This window comes from Colius striatus, chromosome 2 (assembly GCF_028858725.1).
Source record: "Colius striatus isolate bColStr4 chromosome 2, bColStr4.1.hap1, whole genome shotgun sequence".
In the NCBI taxonomy this organism is placed as follows: domain Eukaryota; kingdom Metazoa; phylum Chordata; class Aves; order Coliiformes; family Coliidae; genus Colius; species Colius striatus.
In genome coordinates this window covers 93,093,478-93,108,909 of record NC_084760.1, presented here as the reverse complement: position 1 = coordinate 93,108,909, position 15,432 = coordinate 93,093,478, and the positions used below count along the sequence as shown (strand labels likewise).

General features: G+C 42.0%; 1 protein-coding gene across 3 annotated transcripts in view; it reads left to right on the top strand.

The window, feature by feature from the left end:
* TMEM63A (transmembrane protein 63A) overlaps positions 1–15,432 on the top strand; it is a 34,306-nt gene that overhangs the window by 17,722 nt on the left and 1,152 nt on the right. For 2 of the 3 annotated variants that reach the window (XM_061991517.1, XM_061991518.1), the window contains exons 13-22: positions 1,160–1,297; positions 2,729–2,882; positions 3,656–3,762; positions 5,366–5,452; positions 6,090–6,152; positions 7,181–7,343; positions 8,421–8,526; positions 10,717–10,884; positions 14,294–14,409; positions 14,835–14,897. In XM_061991517.1, coding sequence (XP_061847501.1) covers positions 1,160–1,297; positions 2,729–2,882; positions 3,656–3,762; positions 5,366–5,452; positions 6,090–6,152; positions 7,181–7,343; positions 8,421–8,526; positions 10,717–10,884; positions 14,294–14,409; positions 14,835–14,897 — 1,165 coding nt within the window. The remainder of the gene's footprint in view (positions 1–1,159; positions 1,298–2,728; positions 2,883–3,655; positions 3,763–5,365; positions 5,453–6,089; positions 6,153–7,180; positions 7,344–8,420; positions 8,527–10,716; positions 10,885–14,293; positions 14,410–14,834; positions 14,898–15,432) is intronic. The other variant, XM_061991519.1, reaches the window with a different exon arrangement.

The following is a 15,432-nucleotide window of genomic DNA, read 5'->3' as shown; positions in this document are numbered from 1 at the left end:
CTGAAACTACCATTAAACTGGAAAATTCTTTGGTGCCTTTAGTAGGCTCTGCTTCACAGAGCCCTGAAATAGGAAGGGAGAAACAGGAAGGTCCATGGAGTCAGGTGCTCGTAGAAGCTTGGTAGGGCTAAAGCTTGCTCACATGTTTGTTTTGAAACATGAACTGTCAAAGTGTAATTAATTTTCTTAAATACTTGCTGCTGCAAGCTTCTGGCAATTTGACATCACTCCTTGAATTCTGGTAAGGTGGGGATCTGGGATTTGGGGGTTATTTGTGTTTCTTTGGTGTGTGTTTCTGTGGTTCTCTGTTTTCTTTATGTTAAGGGTACAACTGAGAAATAAGCATGTAGAGGAATTTTAGAGTCTACCCATTCAAATATTTCTTGTTTCCGTGCTTGTGTAATAGACCTTATCTGGAGTGGAACTTCCTTGACACAGTAATACACACACACTGGTACTGCCTCTGAATATGTCTCTCACTTCTGTTGCTGTGTTTTGAGAAGTCTTTGAAAGCATTTACTCTGGGCACGTTTAAATTTTGTTTCAATACGTCGATTGTCAATCAACTCTTAATACTAGAAGATAAAATTAAGTGGCATGATTATTTTAAGAATGGGTGAAAGAAGCCAATATTTTGAACTGTGAAGAGTACCAGAATGATGAAACAGTTTCTCAGAATTGGTACTGGAGACAAAACGAGCTAATTTTGGTACTAGTGTAGTGAGAGTGCAGACTAATCCTTTGGTCTGCTTTGATTTGAAAACAGTTGTAGTTACATAAAGAAGTGCTTGGAGAACTGACTGTCCTTATTTTTGTTTTTAAAATAATCTCAGGCTTTGAATTATTTTGTATTTTTTTAAATACATGTCACTGCTGTTGTTTGTGTTGGTAGAAGCTCTGAACATTTCAAGCCAAGAGTGCTTTTTGTTTCCAGCTTGCGTCAGATCTCCCAGACCTGTGATAGTAGCTTTGTATGATGGCCTTTGCATGCATAGTATAATGTTGCATTATTTTCTAAGAGCTATCTTGATCTCTGGTTAACTTCAAAACAACCCTTTATCATTTTTCTCTGTCACTCTCATTATATATACGCAGTGTTTATATATGCAGGTGTTAAAACTTGGAAAAATCCTCCTTTTCTTTCTTTTCTTCCTTACAGTATCCTTAAAGACTTCAATGCTTGTAAGTGTCAGAGTATTAAGTGTAAAGGAGAACCCCAGCCATCATCCTACAGCAGGGAGCTGTGTGTATCAAACTGGGAGGTTACATATGCTCCTTATCCTGAGAATATTTGTTGGTAAGATTCCTGTCTCGCATCCATTCTTTGATGATAACGTAGGTTTAAAATGGGGACAGGAGAAGGAGCTGAGTGCATTTTTCTTTAACCCTAAACTAAGGCTCTGTGTAGCATTTAGATGCGGCTGATCTGCATCTTTATTTCTGTTACTGGTGATTTTTATTGTTGTTGGGCCTCTCAGAGGCTGGCTAGAGTTTTGCCACCCCAAAGATGTGGTAACTGCAGTTCCTGTGAACTCAAAAAAACATTGCCAAACCAGCTCATTAGTGTCTGAGCCTCAGTGTGGGGTTTTTTTTGAGGTTAATGTATATCTACTGTTGAGATCTGAGGTAAGCAACTTGGTGATAGTGCTGAGTACTCTGCAAGCATGTATGTATTTTTGAGTTGCCACATGACAGATATAACTTGATCTGCTCTGTCAACCATGGTCTCTCTTTTAACGTCTTTTTATTGACCCAGTAAATTTCCCAGACTTTGCCCACTGCTTATAGGAGAGCGTCAGAAAATAGAGAAATGCTTTTTGAATTAAATGGTTCCTGTGCTGCCTTCTGTCCTTGCTTGTGAGCTAAAAATGACTATAAACCTTTTCCAATTGCTTTGCAAATAGCTCATGATTGGGTCAATATAATCCCCTGCTCCTGTAACAGTAGATTTGTTATGACACTTCCATTGCCCAAACCAGAACTGTGTGAGATGCAAACACGCACAAGTTACTGTATTTCACCTATATGTGACTGTTTTGTTTTGGGTTTTTTTCCCCAAGTAAACTTTTTTCCCTATTGATTTGACAGAAAATGACTTTTAAGGGGACTCTGCCATCTATTGCTAATAATTGGGAGGTTTTCTCTAGAACTACAATTCTGCAGCTGAGAACAAAGTACGGAATCTTTAATCATAAAGCGAACAACCATGAGTCTTAGCCGTGTCTTTCACAGCTGTGTTATTCTGAGACATGAATTGAAAACCTCTTGCAAGCTGCTTTCCAAGTAGGGTCAGTTTAATCCACCTTGTTCACAAAAGGGTTCTTGCACACACGGGCTTTGTTTCCTCATCTTTTTTTTCAAGCGCTGTCTTATGGACGTGGGAGATCTTTGAGACTCAGTGGGCTGAAGCAGTTACAAAGCTTTTCTAATCATTGATGAGAGGGGAAGTTGGTGAGGTTTTGTTGTGGTGTTGTGTTGTCTTGTTTGTTTTCCATTCTTTTTCTTGTCTCCCTTCCCCTTGAAGAAGAGGAGGCACAGGGATTTGCCGAATTACTAGGTCATGAAAAGAGTTATTTTGCTATATAATTCTGAGACTGTGAAAGCTCAATTTAGAAAAAAGCAAGGCCACCTGTTACTTGTCAGGTAATATCTGTATTTTTCAAACAGCAAATGCTTACTGCTTGGGGTTTTTTGTCCTTTTGATTTTTTTTGTGTGTTTATTTTCCAGGAAAAACCTTTCAGTGCGTGGACTGAAATGGTGGTTTAGATGGGCTTGCATCAATTTGCTGCTTTTTATTGTGCTGTTTTTTCTTACAACTCCTTCCATAATCATCTCAACCATGGACAAGTTCAATGTCACTAAACCTATTCACTACCTTAATGTGAGTATCACCATATGTTTGGATGTAGCTGTGTAGCAGACCAAAATGTTGATAAACTGATAGGTGTGCAGTAAGACAAAGGAACTGTGTCTACCATAGAATGGTAGGGATTGGAAGGGACCTTTAGAGTTCATCTATTCTCAGGGCTGTTTTACGTAACTGCTGATCAAAAATCATGTCCAAGAATCGGGTCTTTAGTCCTCTTTTGTCCCTTGATAGCAGGCTGAAGTAATTTCATCTGAAACTTTATAAGTGTCTTGTTTGTTTGCAGTAAAAACCTTGCAACCTAAATTTTGTAATAAAAACCCTTCAACAAAAGTGGAATTTCAAGTCCAAATTGTGTTTTGAGTTTTATGATGAGAAGGGGGGGAATTCAGATTTTAAACTCTGAAGTAAAATGCCATGGGTTTATTGTGCCTATTTTATTTAAATCCAAATGGCATATATGCCTGGTCCTAGTTCGACTGTAGCTTGAAATGTCTTGTGAACTCCTCATTTTAAATACTTTCCCAAGCTAGGGTAAGCTGCGGGGAAACTGCTTGTGACACTTAACTCTCCTGGAATTTAATTCCCAGTCCTACTCTTGTTTTCTATCTTGCACCCCTGTGCTGAGCACTCACTCGTTTTGAGACCATGTCTGAATATAATTCCCACAGTCCAAGCTGCTATAATTTACAAAAAGAAAACTATTGCAGCCTCAGTTCTACCACAGCTGCCTGAAAATGTTTTTGGTATTCATTCTTACTTTCTTTTCTTGTTTTTCCTCTGACTAGAATCCCATCGTCAGTCAGTTCTTCCCAACGCTCTTGCTCTGGTCCTTCTCCGCTTTGCTACCAACAATTGTTTATTACTCAACTTTGCTGGAGTCCCACTGGACAAAGTAAGCAAGATTTTTCTCTGTTTTGACCTTATCAGCTGAATCAGCTAAAGTAAATGTAGAAAGTGCTTGTCTTTCATAGAGCTATTAACTGCAGACCTCTTGTACTAGGGAATGTCACGTTCTTGTCTCTTTCTAATGTTAGAGCCAACACTTAGGAATTTAACTTGTAATTGACACAGCGAGTGCGAATCCTGTGGTCAGATTACTTTTTTTTCCCCCCTGGCTCCCTTTGTGTTCAATCAGAAAAATATGTATGAGCAGGCTCAGGGGGTGTAGCTTCAACAGGAACATGGAAGTGCTTCTGATCCCACTAGCCTGTTCTTTGGGAAGACAGGAGATATGAGTTTGGATTGCTTCCAGGCTGAGAACATCAGAGAAACCCACACTCTCACTTAAACAGAGAGTGCTCCAACTACTGGTAGGCTACTTATAAAAAGAGCAACCATCTTTCTTGTTGTTTTGCGTGGAAAAAAATGATCTGGGTCTAACTCTTGGTGCGCCACTGAGTTACTGTTGGATATTATTAGTGGTGATCCGAGGTGGGAACAAGGCCCAGGAGATGTATTGATGTGAGATTTCAGATACAACCAGTGTGCTCCGGAGGTGTCAAGTACAGTAACTTGGAGAACTCAGCACAGCTTTACCAGATTTCATCCCCAGTTTGCCTACAGTCAGATAAAAGCATGATGCTGTGCACTGAATCCCAGCTTTATCCAGTCTTTTTACATAATACCTGCAACCATTGTTTGTTTGGTTTTATATTCTAAGGTCAAAAAATGTTGGACTTTTTTTTTTTTAAGACTTCATGTTCAAAATCTGCTGGGTTTGGGGCTTGTTTTTTTTTTAGTAGTTGCAGTAGGCATGTGAGCTTTGAGCCCTTCTGAATTGGTTGCAATAGTTTTCTAAAGTCACTAGCAATCACAGATCTGATTTCAAGCCTTGATATGGTTATGCTACTGTGTCTCACTGTGCCTGAGGGCTACATAATCCTATAATAAAACCTCTCTAGGTTTAATGTCCTATCAGATACCACCTTTAACAGTCTGAATTGTTCCTAGTGATCACTATTGCACTTTTCTGGCAACAGTGTGTCACTGGATAGATCTTCCTGCTACTGTAGTAGGGGTATAGCATTAGTAGTGTCATGTTCTTCCCAAAGACTTGACACTTGGCAAGGACACTCGAGTAGCTTGTCCAAGTGTCTGGTTTCTTGGCAGTGGTGCCCTTTTACGAAGTGCCTAATCTGTCCTGGTGTAACACTTGAAGAGCTGTTTGTTTACAAGCTGCTGTGAGATGTGAGTATCATTGGATGAGAGACCAGCTGTGATTGTCACACATCCCCTTGCTTGTGGTGCAGACCTGATACAGTCCTAATCCAGAGTCTGGATTAATGTTCAGAAATGTTTTCTTTGCCAAAGGAGATACTGAGAGCCTGCTTGGTCCAAATTAGAGAATATTTCAAAGGTGTTTATTGTGTGAGTGTCAGGTAGCAGTGTGATATGGTAGGGGAAACTGGAAGTCTGACGGGTGCTGACATTCTTTGGCCATGATCCTTCATGTGTGGAAGTCTTTCCTATGAGTTTCTTACTTTTTATATTGGCAGATCTTCAGAGAACAGAATCATGATGCATAAAGTCTACATATTTTTGATCTTCATGGTACTGATTCTGCCCTCCCTTGGTCTGACCAGGTAAAGAATCATAGTTTAACAGAGTAACGTTTGAGTATTTTTAATCATATAAGACAATTTACTTCTGTTTTCTAGTGCTGGTTGAGGTATAGTTCGTGTACCCCCATTCCCCCCAGTGTGTATGGTTATATTACCATTACACATTAGATTTCAAGGCTCATCTTTAAGGCCTGTGAGATCCTCAGATGAAAGTTTTCAAAGGCTGAGTTTTCTTTTGGCAAAAAAAGGTGAGACCTTGTAAGATCAATGACTAATGGAAAGTTGCCCACACTCACCATCACAGCTGAGAGCTCAGCTTCCTGACTCTTATACTTTGTTTATAGTTGTCCTTTTCTACCACTTCTACAGTATTAGACTGTTTCCCTGGCTACCCAAGTAACATGTATTTGTCCTATCCATGTCATAACTGCTAAAAATGAATCATTAAAACTTCACACTGAAGTTTCTGTTTTGGTTGATCCTGTATGGTGTTTTTTCCTCATTTCTGACTACCAGTAACTGTGGTAAAGTAGCGTTCAGATTATTTGATTAAAGCCTTTCTATCCACTATCCTGTTCTGAACTACTTAAAAAGAGAGGCAATTTTACAGAGTACTGAGCTGTTGGAGACTGAATTATATTAACCATCTTTCTTTCAGCCTTGATTTCTTTTTCCGTTGGCTGTTTGACAGAGAATCATCTGATTCTGCAGTTCGGCTGGAGTAAGTATTAGCTGCTCTTCACCAAAGGAGTGCTTGGGACTTTTTGGGGGTTTTGCTGTTGACTAACCATGCTTAGTGTTCACTAAAATTTGCTCAGGGATGGTACCCTGTGGGATAATCATAGAATCATAGAATGGTAGGGGTGGAAGGGACCTTTAGAGATCATCTAGTCCAACTCCCCTGCACAAGCAGGTTCACCTAGATCAGGTCACATAGGAACATGTCCAGGTGGGTCTGAAAATGTTGAGCTTCTGAATAAGGGGAGGTATTTCTTGCTATAGCATTTCTTCTTGCTAGTTAACGTAAGCAAATATTCCATAAAGAGAGAGGTGTTTTCCCCAAACCTTGCAAATCTTGTAGAAGATGAGAAAGGATGGGATAATATGATGCAGGTGAGAGGGGACCAGAAAATGTACTGAGGATTTTTGCATGTCATGGACAGAGGATCTTCCCAAGGATTACAGTGAGGCCAGATAGCTGCAGCAGTTTTTCTGGATTCCATTTACTCTTGCTTTTAGCAAACATGAATGTTTTTACACCAGCATTGCAAATTTGCTGATATTATTTTAAGCTCTTGTGACTGTGACTGCAGGGAGAGAATAGAATCCAATTATTAGGACATGAGTTTCCCAAAGCTGTTTCGAGGTCAGTACCAGGAAGACAACTAGGAGTAGTACTGATCTAGGAGAGACAGTTATTCTGTGGTAGTCTTGTCCTCAGTTGCTGTTGCGGGCATCAAAGGATGCTCTTGTCAGCTGCCCATCAGACTGCTTTATCTTTTCTTGAGCAGTATATTCCTCATCTGAGCTGCAGTTCAGCCAAGCTCTTACACTGTATTATGCTTATTGAGTTTATAGCTATATGATACTCTTTTCCAACAAGACCATCAGGAGTCTTCTAGTCACTTCTTATGGTGCCCAGTGCTTATCCTTGCGGGAAGAGATTTCCAGAGGTGACAGGGATCCACTGTATGGTTGCTGTCTTTGCTTAGCTGCTTTCCAGTCAGTGTCTGATGCCTTTCCTTGCAGATGTGTTTTTCTGCCTGACCAGGGAGCCTTCTTTGTGAACTATGTGATTGCCTCTGCTTTCGTTGGCAATGGGATGGAGCTGTTGCGCCTGCCTGGCCTCATCCTTTACACCATCCGCATGATCATGGCCAAGTCCACAGCTGAAAGGAAAAACATTAAACAGGTACTGGAGACCCTCCTTAGCAAGAGGAAATTAAATATCCCATCCATCCAGAAACAGTGGGAGCTCTTGTCCCTCATACCATTAATTACAGTCTCCTGTCATTTTCTTGGGGGGCCTTTGTTTCACTCATCTTCAATAGATTCGTATTCCCTTCATTTGCACCACAATAGTGGGAAGGTATTGAATCAAGTCAGAGATGGTCAAAAATAAAAACCCAAGCTCTGTGTTATTCTCTTCAAAGCTCCAAGTCAGAAACTTAGGATTTGGATTTGATAGGATAATTCTGATTTGATTTTTTTTAATCATACAGCCTAAACTTCAGGGGTTTAAAATCTATCTATAGGGTTTTTTTCTGTCAGATTGCAGGTGTGTGCAAGTTATTTAATCTGAACATACACCTAGCAAAATAGATATTTATATATTTAAGTGGTGGACTTTCACTTCCAGATGATGTGTCACCTTGCAGCCTGAATTCCAGGTGTTACAGTAGGAACTTAAGCCTGTATACAGCAGCCCCTCTTTTTTTATTACTTCTTTTTTTTTCTTTCCTTTTTATAGGTGAGTTCCATTTTTAAAAGTCACTTCTGTTAACTGCTGCATATTACCCCTTGCACTGGTTGAAATGATTTATATTGATTTTCTCATCCCAAGAGGGAAAAGTGGGAATACTGACCACACCAAAGGCTTGAGATCTTGAGCCTTTCCCTACTGGGAAAGCAAACACAAGGAACAGCAGAGGTTCAGTGGAATCTGCAGTGAGGTGAAGGTTACGAGTTTGGCACAATTATCTTCTGCCTTATGGTTTTAAGTAGTTGCTTCATGTAAATGAAAACAGATTCCCAGAGGAATTACTTTATGGCTGTGAAAGAAGCAGCATCTTTTCTGTGAGTACAGGTGCTTAAAATACATAATATTTCATCCCTGTAATTACATCACTTACACCTCGTAGGGAACTAAGTGACCTCTCAGGGAGAGAGAACAAGAGATGGTGAATTGTTGCTTTAGTGAATCTGTTCTTGACTCCTGACACACTGGCAGATGACAAGAGAGTTTTGAGTGTTTTGTTTTTGATCCTAGCAACAAGCATTTGAATATGAATTTGGAGCAATGTATGCCTGGATGCTGTGTGTGTTCACTGTCATCATGGCCTACAGCATTACCTGTCCCATCATTGTCCCGTTCGGTAAGTTTTCTGATGAGCTGTGTCACTGTGTGAACAGGATGTGGGTACGTGGGAGCTTTGGAAGGCCCAGTTCTGCATTCCTATTCCAGTTCAAATGCTGATAATCTTTAGGACTTGGATCCAAGCTTCCTTCCCTTCTTGTGGAAAAATGGCAGAAGATGTTGAATTAAGTAGTACTGCTTTTGGAAGTTGAAAGTATATTTGATGTCTATTAGGTGCTTATTTTATTTCTCAAGTTTGGGTGTAGTTGCTCTGGTGGTGGTTTTTAATAGTTAAGTGTAGGAGTTTAGATCAGTTTGGGAATGAGGGGATTGTCCTTGAGGTCTGGGAGAATCGAGCTGCAGAGGGCACCCAGCCTGGAGGTTCGCCTTCATAGAATCACAGAATAGTAGGGGTTGGAAGGGACCTTTAGAGATCATCTAGTCCAACCCCCTTGCAGAAGCAGGGTCACCTCGATCAGGTCACATAGGAACATGTCCAGGTGGGTCTTGAAGACCTCCAAGGAAGGAGACTCCACAACCCCTCTGGGCAGCCTGTGCCAGGGCTCCCTCACCTGAACAGTGAAATAGGTTTTTCTTATGTTTAAGTGGAACTTTTTGTGTTCCAGCTTCATCCCATTACCCCTTATCCTGTCACTAGCCACTGCAGAAAAGAGGGATGTCCCAACCTCCTTAAGCAGCCAAACTTGATTTGAGATGTTCTGATCCTTGAATCCTTTAGGCATGTTTGAAATAGCTTTTGTCCTAGAGTTTGGCTGATGTATATAATAAGTACAATGAAGCACAGAAAGAAGTGTGTTGACCCAGTAGCAAGAAACTGGAAGACTACTTGTCCTTTTTGCTACTGCAGCTCTTCTGCATTGCAAATCTAAATTAAAATCTAAATTATCTAAAATTCCACACCCTGAACAAGAATGAGAAAAGGGTCTGTGATCCTCACTGTGCTACAGACAGCTCCATGGGGTGCTCCATGGTCCTCACCCCTTGGGATGTGCCCTAACAATGTGCTGACTGATATGCTGGAAAGTGGTCTTGGTGAACATCACAGCTGCCCTTGGATGGAAAGGAAAATGCTCTGGAAGATTTGCTGGCCTAGAAAACCAGTTCCTTGGGAGTTCTGGGCATGTGCATGGAGCACAGCTACCCTGTGTTGTAGATGGCATTGCAGTCCTATGGGCCCCTGAAAAAGTCTCCGGGTCTGAGTCACAGACATCCTTTTTCTGGGATGTTTCTCTTATTCAGTTGGCTTACCCCTGTCCCTTGAACAGGACTTAACATTTCTACCTTAAGTTGCCTGTATTCTGGCTTTGACTACTTTTTTTCTTCCTGTACCAGCCAGTAAATCCTGTGTGGATGTGCAGGGAGCCTAGCAATCTATCTAGAACTTGTGGATGGTTGTTCATCCTTAGTGACTGCAACCTGATCTACATCTTATTTTATTGCATTTTTCATTCACAGAGGTTCTGGACTGTCGTAAGAATTATGTATAAAGAATTATTTCAGCAGCTACAGATATTTTCCCTCTGGAAACCTGTTTATCAGGCACAAGTAGTACTAAATAATTTCTATAATTTTAGAGATACAGTATAATTAGCTAAATCAGATATTGTTGAGAACTGGTTTAATCAACAACCTTGTTATTGGGAGAATGTGGCCAATTTTTGGTAACAATGTAGTTGATATTAATTTATCCTTGGTTTTGTGTGCAGTTGTAAATACCTGAATGTGTTATGGCATAGCAGAGAGGGTGCAATTCATAGCTGTAACAATTTTTGAGGGAGGAGGATAAGAAATAGCTGACTTGAAATCCGGCTGTGAATCTGAAGACTGAGAAGCAGGCGTTAAACCCCCATCAGACCTTTCTTCCTTACCTATAGGGTGGTGGAGGAGTTACCAAGTCTTCCCTGCTGGCTTGGCCTCATGTGCCAGCACTGGTGGGGAGCTCTGGGTTCTCCTTGGGAGCAGGAGAGGTGCCACGGAGGAGTGTGTGGAGAGGAGGAGCGATGGGGAGACGGGGATGCCATAAGCTCAGGAGCAGGCTGCTATCATGCAGCTGGACCCCATTTGCATTGCAGCTGTATCTGCCATTGGTGCCTAGGCTTTCAGTCACTTGTTTAGCGTAGATCTCCTCACAGAATTGCTGCTTTTTATCAAGACTTCAATAACCTCTCCTTGGCTTTTTGCCTTCCAGGTTTAATATACATACTCCTGAAGCACATGGTTGACCGTTACAACCTTTACTACGCATATCTCCCTGCCAAGCTGGAGAAGAAGATGCACTTTGCAGCTGTGAATCAGGCCCTTGCAGCTCCCATTCTCTGCCTTTTCTGGCTCTATTTTTATTCTTTTTTGAGGCTAGGTAAGTGTTACCTTTTTCCACCCAGAAGCTGCTCCCAGCTGTCTGGCCAGCTTTCCTAAATTATGTGAGAAGTTTCACAGGCTTTGTGGGCTTTGCATTTTTGCTTCCATCAATGGAAAATCATGGTGGTTACCTCTGGTAATTGTTTAGAATTATACAACATTTGCAGTCTACAGAAGTTTGCATAAGATACTCTCATGAAGACAGCTGATACATTAACTTAAAACTGTTAGCATGGAGCTTCATATTTCATTTTATAGGTCATACGCTCCCAAAGTCTGTAGAGTTTGAATTGGCCACTTGGGCTGTGAAGTGACAGATGATAAAAATCATTAAATGAAACAAAAATCATATTCAAAATTAGCTCTCTCTAGTAAGATGGTCTCTGGCCTCACTACCTGCATTTGTGTAGCCTGTATAACTTTTAATTTGCCTAGGTGCTGCTGCACAGCTGACGTTTAGGAATAAAGCCCAAACCTGTTAAGGTGTTGGCTAATGCTCGTAAGTGCTGTGTCACTGCATCATCCGTCAGACTTCACAGGGAAGATTGCAGTGAGATGGTGATATATTGCAACTTGAAGCATGAGGTTTCATGTGTAATTTGTTTTTAAAATAGGGGTGTTCTGTGGTTTTTTGCAAATCCTTGGCATTGATAGAATTGGCTGTGGTGTGCCAACAGCTTTGACATCAGAAAAGGTAGGCGATAGCTTAGGGCTTGTTTCCGTGGTATAGGAGGAAGCATTTGGCATGGAACAGGGCTGCTGATGATGTTGGAAAGAGTTGAACTTCCTTTCTTGGGAAGGAGGCCCTTGGTATCTGACCGCATTTTGCCCTCTTCTCTGCTTTCACAGCACTGATGACAAAAGACCATGCCTGTGTTGTGTTTTTTCTAGCATACCGAGCAGTTAAAAAGATGTTGTTGGCAGGCTGTTGTCTGACTTTAGAGATAGGTCCCTGTGGATGTAAGAAGCACTTGGAACTATTGCTTCAGGCTGTCCTTGGATTTGAGCAGATTCCCTGCATTGCTTCTATGTTTGAAAGCTTTTTTTACTTTGTTTCTAGGGCTGTGTTTGCAACCAGGAAGACCAACAAATCTGTGTGCTCCAAAATCACAGCAGAATTTCTGGAGTGTGCTTTAGAAAAATGAACTCCAAAACACACAGCAATTGACTCTCTGCTTTAGTTGGTAGGAAGGAAATCCAGGTGTAGTAAAAAGTAGATCTTTATGATAATGGTTTCTGGTTGTGCATCTGTGGTAAAGCCATCATGAACCTTGGTAATGGAAAGCACAGGCTGGGTTACCATGTTTGGCTTGGTCAGTGCAGAGGGTCCTGTTTACAGGATGATGTTCAGTGATTTGTCAGTCTAGCCAAGAGCTATCTGTCTGAGAGGCAGGAACTTGAGATTTTGATTTCATTGCCGTCGATTTCATTGCTCCCTCTTGTGCCAAAGAGAAGGAAGGAGGGGGAAGAGTGCTCTGCTGCTTTATCTGCAAAATAAATCAGTTTATGGTGTGTGAAGTTTGATTGCTTAGTCATAGTTTGCCCAGCGTGGATGTTTCAGTCTGGTTGCAGAGTGCAGCGATGATACCGTGTTTTCTCACTCGTTAGATTAATTTAAGATTGGAAGCATTTCTTCCTCATTATATGCATTTAAGGCTGGAAAAACCTCTATCCCAGTTCTCAGTCGGGATCAAATCTCCCTTGACTGCACACAGAAGGTGATTAGGCTCTACTGGTGTCATCTAGTTCCTTCCTCATCTCTCATGCCATCCATGCACCCGACACCTAAAGCACCACGGGGCCTCTTGCCACAGTGGAGGCGATGGTGCTCTCTGCAGATGGTTCAACCCCTGTCTCCTGGGAGAGTCACTTCAGCCCCATGTTCTCCAGAGCTGTTGGCAGGGAGGAGTGCTGAGGGCACAGGGCAGGAAAAAAATTGGATTTTTTGAGGTGTTTTCTTCCCTGATCTCTGCTGGTTGCTTTGTGGGTCACACCATACGTTGGCTTTGGTGTAGATGTGCCTCACCAGCCACTAAATACTGGCATAGCCTACCCTTATAAAAACAACCTTTTCTGAAGGAAGCTCCAGAACACCCATAGGGAGGTTTTTTTCACTTCCCTTTTTGGTTTGAATAGTGACATGTTTGAGGGTTTTTTTGGCTTTGGTTTTTTGCATGTGTGTGGGTTTTCTCCCCTCGTGAACAGATCTGTGCAGGGCTTATATAACCTGCTGAAAAGTAAAACTTGGCTATTTTGTGCCACTGCATATGCTGGGGTTACCACAAAAATATTTGAGGGTTGGTGTTGCCTCTTTTGACTAAAGAGGCTTGGAAACACTTAGGTTTTGTGGTTTTTGTTTGGAGGTGGTGGGGTTTTTTTCCCCTCATGTCTTACTCAAGTCATCTTTACTGCAAAAGGAGATGAATTTCTTCTGAGTTCTTCTGACCGCGGTGGTCCTGGAGAACAATGTCACTGTGACCACTGTAACTTCTTCCATACTAGAGGCTGCTACCATGCCCTTTCCTACAGTTTTCTCACTTCTCTGAAGAAAATCTTCCCTTGCAGCTTAGTTCATGTTTACTCAGTTTTTTTCTCTTGCTCCTTTTCCTTGGAACCCTCCCAGTTCTGCCCATATTTTATCATGGTGTCATACACAGAGAAGACTGCTCGAGTGGAAGGCTCAGTGGCACCAAATAATTTTGTATAGGTTCCAGGGACTTGTGCTATTTTTTTCCCCTCTTCCTGTGTTTTGTGATGGCTTCACGCTGTTGTCTGCTTTCCACTTTGTAATCATCAGCTGTATTCTGCAGTGCTACAGGCTTATTATCCCTCTTATCTACGCTTTATTTTTCCTTTCAAATTGTAGTTACTTAGTTTTCTACATTGTTTCATCTTGCTCTTCAGTTTGGGGTTTTTTTTCCTTGAAAGAGGGTGGAATCATTAATCTAGCAAGGTAATTTTGATCTCTTTTCTTCCTTCATTCTTTTGAGTTGTTTGCAAGCTGTCCAGTTTGGTGCCATCATCATATTTCGTAAATGAACTCTGTTGCATTTTGCAGATAATTATTGAAAGTATCTTAGAAGCAGGTCCAGAGTAGATGACTGATGGGGAAGGAAGACAATTACTCCAAGTCTTGTTTATCGTTCAAGTGTTGTAACTGCCTTTCTTGGCCTTTAAGGAAGCTTGGAAAACAGCTTTCTCGGCAGTTTTACCAGTGAACGAGCTTTGTGTATAATGAGGTTCTCCTGTTTGTGGCTGGAATTGGCGTGCCCAGTCCCCTCAAAGCAAAAAAAGACCCAACAATGAGGCTTCTGAAAATGGGGAAGATAAAGGAAAAGTTTGTTTGGGTTTTGCTTTTTTCTTCTGCTGGGTATTTTTTATATTGTATTCTCTGGATATTTTTCTAGGCTTCAAAGCACCTACAACCATGTTTACCTTCCTAGTTGTCAACATCACAATTGTTATCTGCTTGGCCTATACTTGTTTTGGCTGTTTCAAGTACCTGAGCCCATTGAATTACAAGGTAAGTGATGGGTACCCAGCAGCTTTCAGCAGTTACCTGTGTGCCTGGTGTAGCACCAGCTGTTCCTACTGGGTTCTTTGTGCCTCCCTGTTAGTGGCATCTGTCCGCAAAGTCTCCTTCTGGGAAGATCACAGAATGATCAGGGTTGGAAGGGGCCTCTGGAAGTCATCCAGTCTCAACCCCCTGCTAGAGCAGGTTAAGGTGGTGGGCAAGGGCCGGTAGCAGAGGTTGGTGGTTGTCAGGGTGAGCAGGAGCCGAATTTGAGAGGAAAGAGCCATATGGAAGAGGTACACCAGAGGACTGAAGGAGTGAGTTATCAGCACTGTGCAGAGAGATCTGTCAGATTTTCAGGTGCTCATGACCTCTGCATATTAACTTACCAATTTGATGTCTCTGTTCCTTTCCCAACCTGTGGCTGGTTACAGATAGAAGACCCACAAGGTGAACGAGGAAGCGACACAGATGTACCAACCGGCCCAACCTCTTCTGTAAGAAGTGACGAGTTACTGATATTCTCTTACACGTCTCCTAGAAACCCTTGATTTCCCCACCCTGCTTACCGAAGAGCTTGTATAGGATGTGTTAGCTTGAACGGACTGTGGGACTTCCCATAGGCGTGTGGCACCAGAGGGTTCTGCAGCTGGGTTCCTGACTGCCCAGGCTGTGTTCTAGCGGTGCCTTTGGCTGAGGGTTTAGGAGTAGCTGAGACACGCTGCTTCCAGCAGCTCTGCTGTGGGCTGTGTGCTGGGCACAGCCTTACACTAGGCACATCCTTGCACCTGGGCAGCTGCCAGGCACAGGCAGTTGCCACTGCTTTGTGACTTGGAAGGTTGTGACGTGTAGCAGGTCTGAGCTGCCATGTCGCTCAAAAGTATGTACGTAGGACTGAGGTGGAAACAGAGGCCTTTGTGCAAAAAGGCCTTAGGTGTTAAGGTGAAGAATGTTAAATGGATAGGAAGAAGAGTGGTGAGGGTAAATACTATCCTAGGTGAAATTAACCCAACTTTACCAGTCTCTCAACAA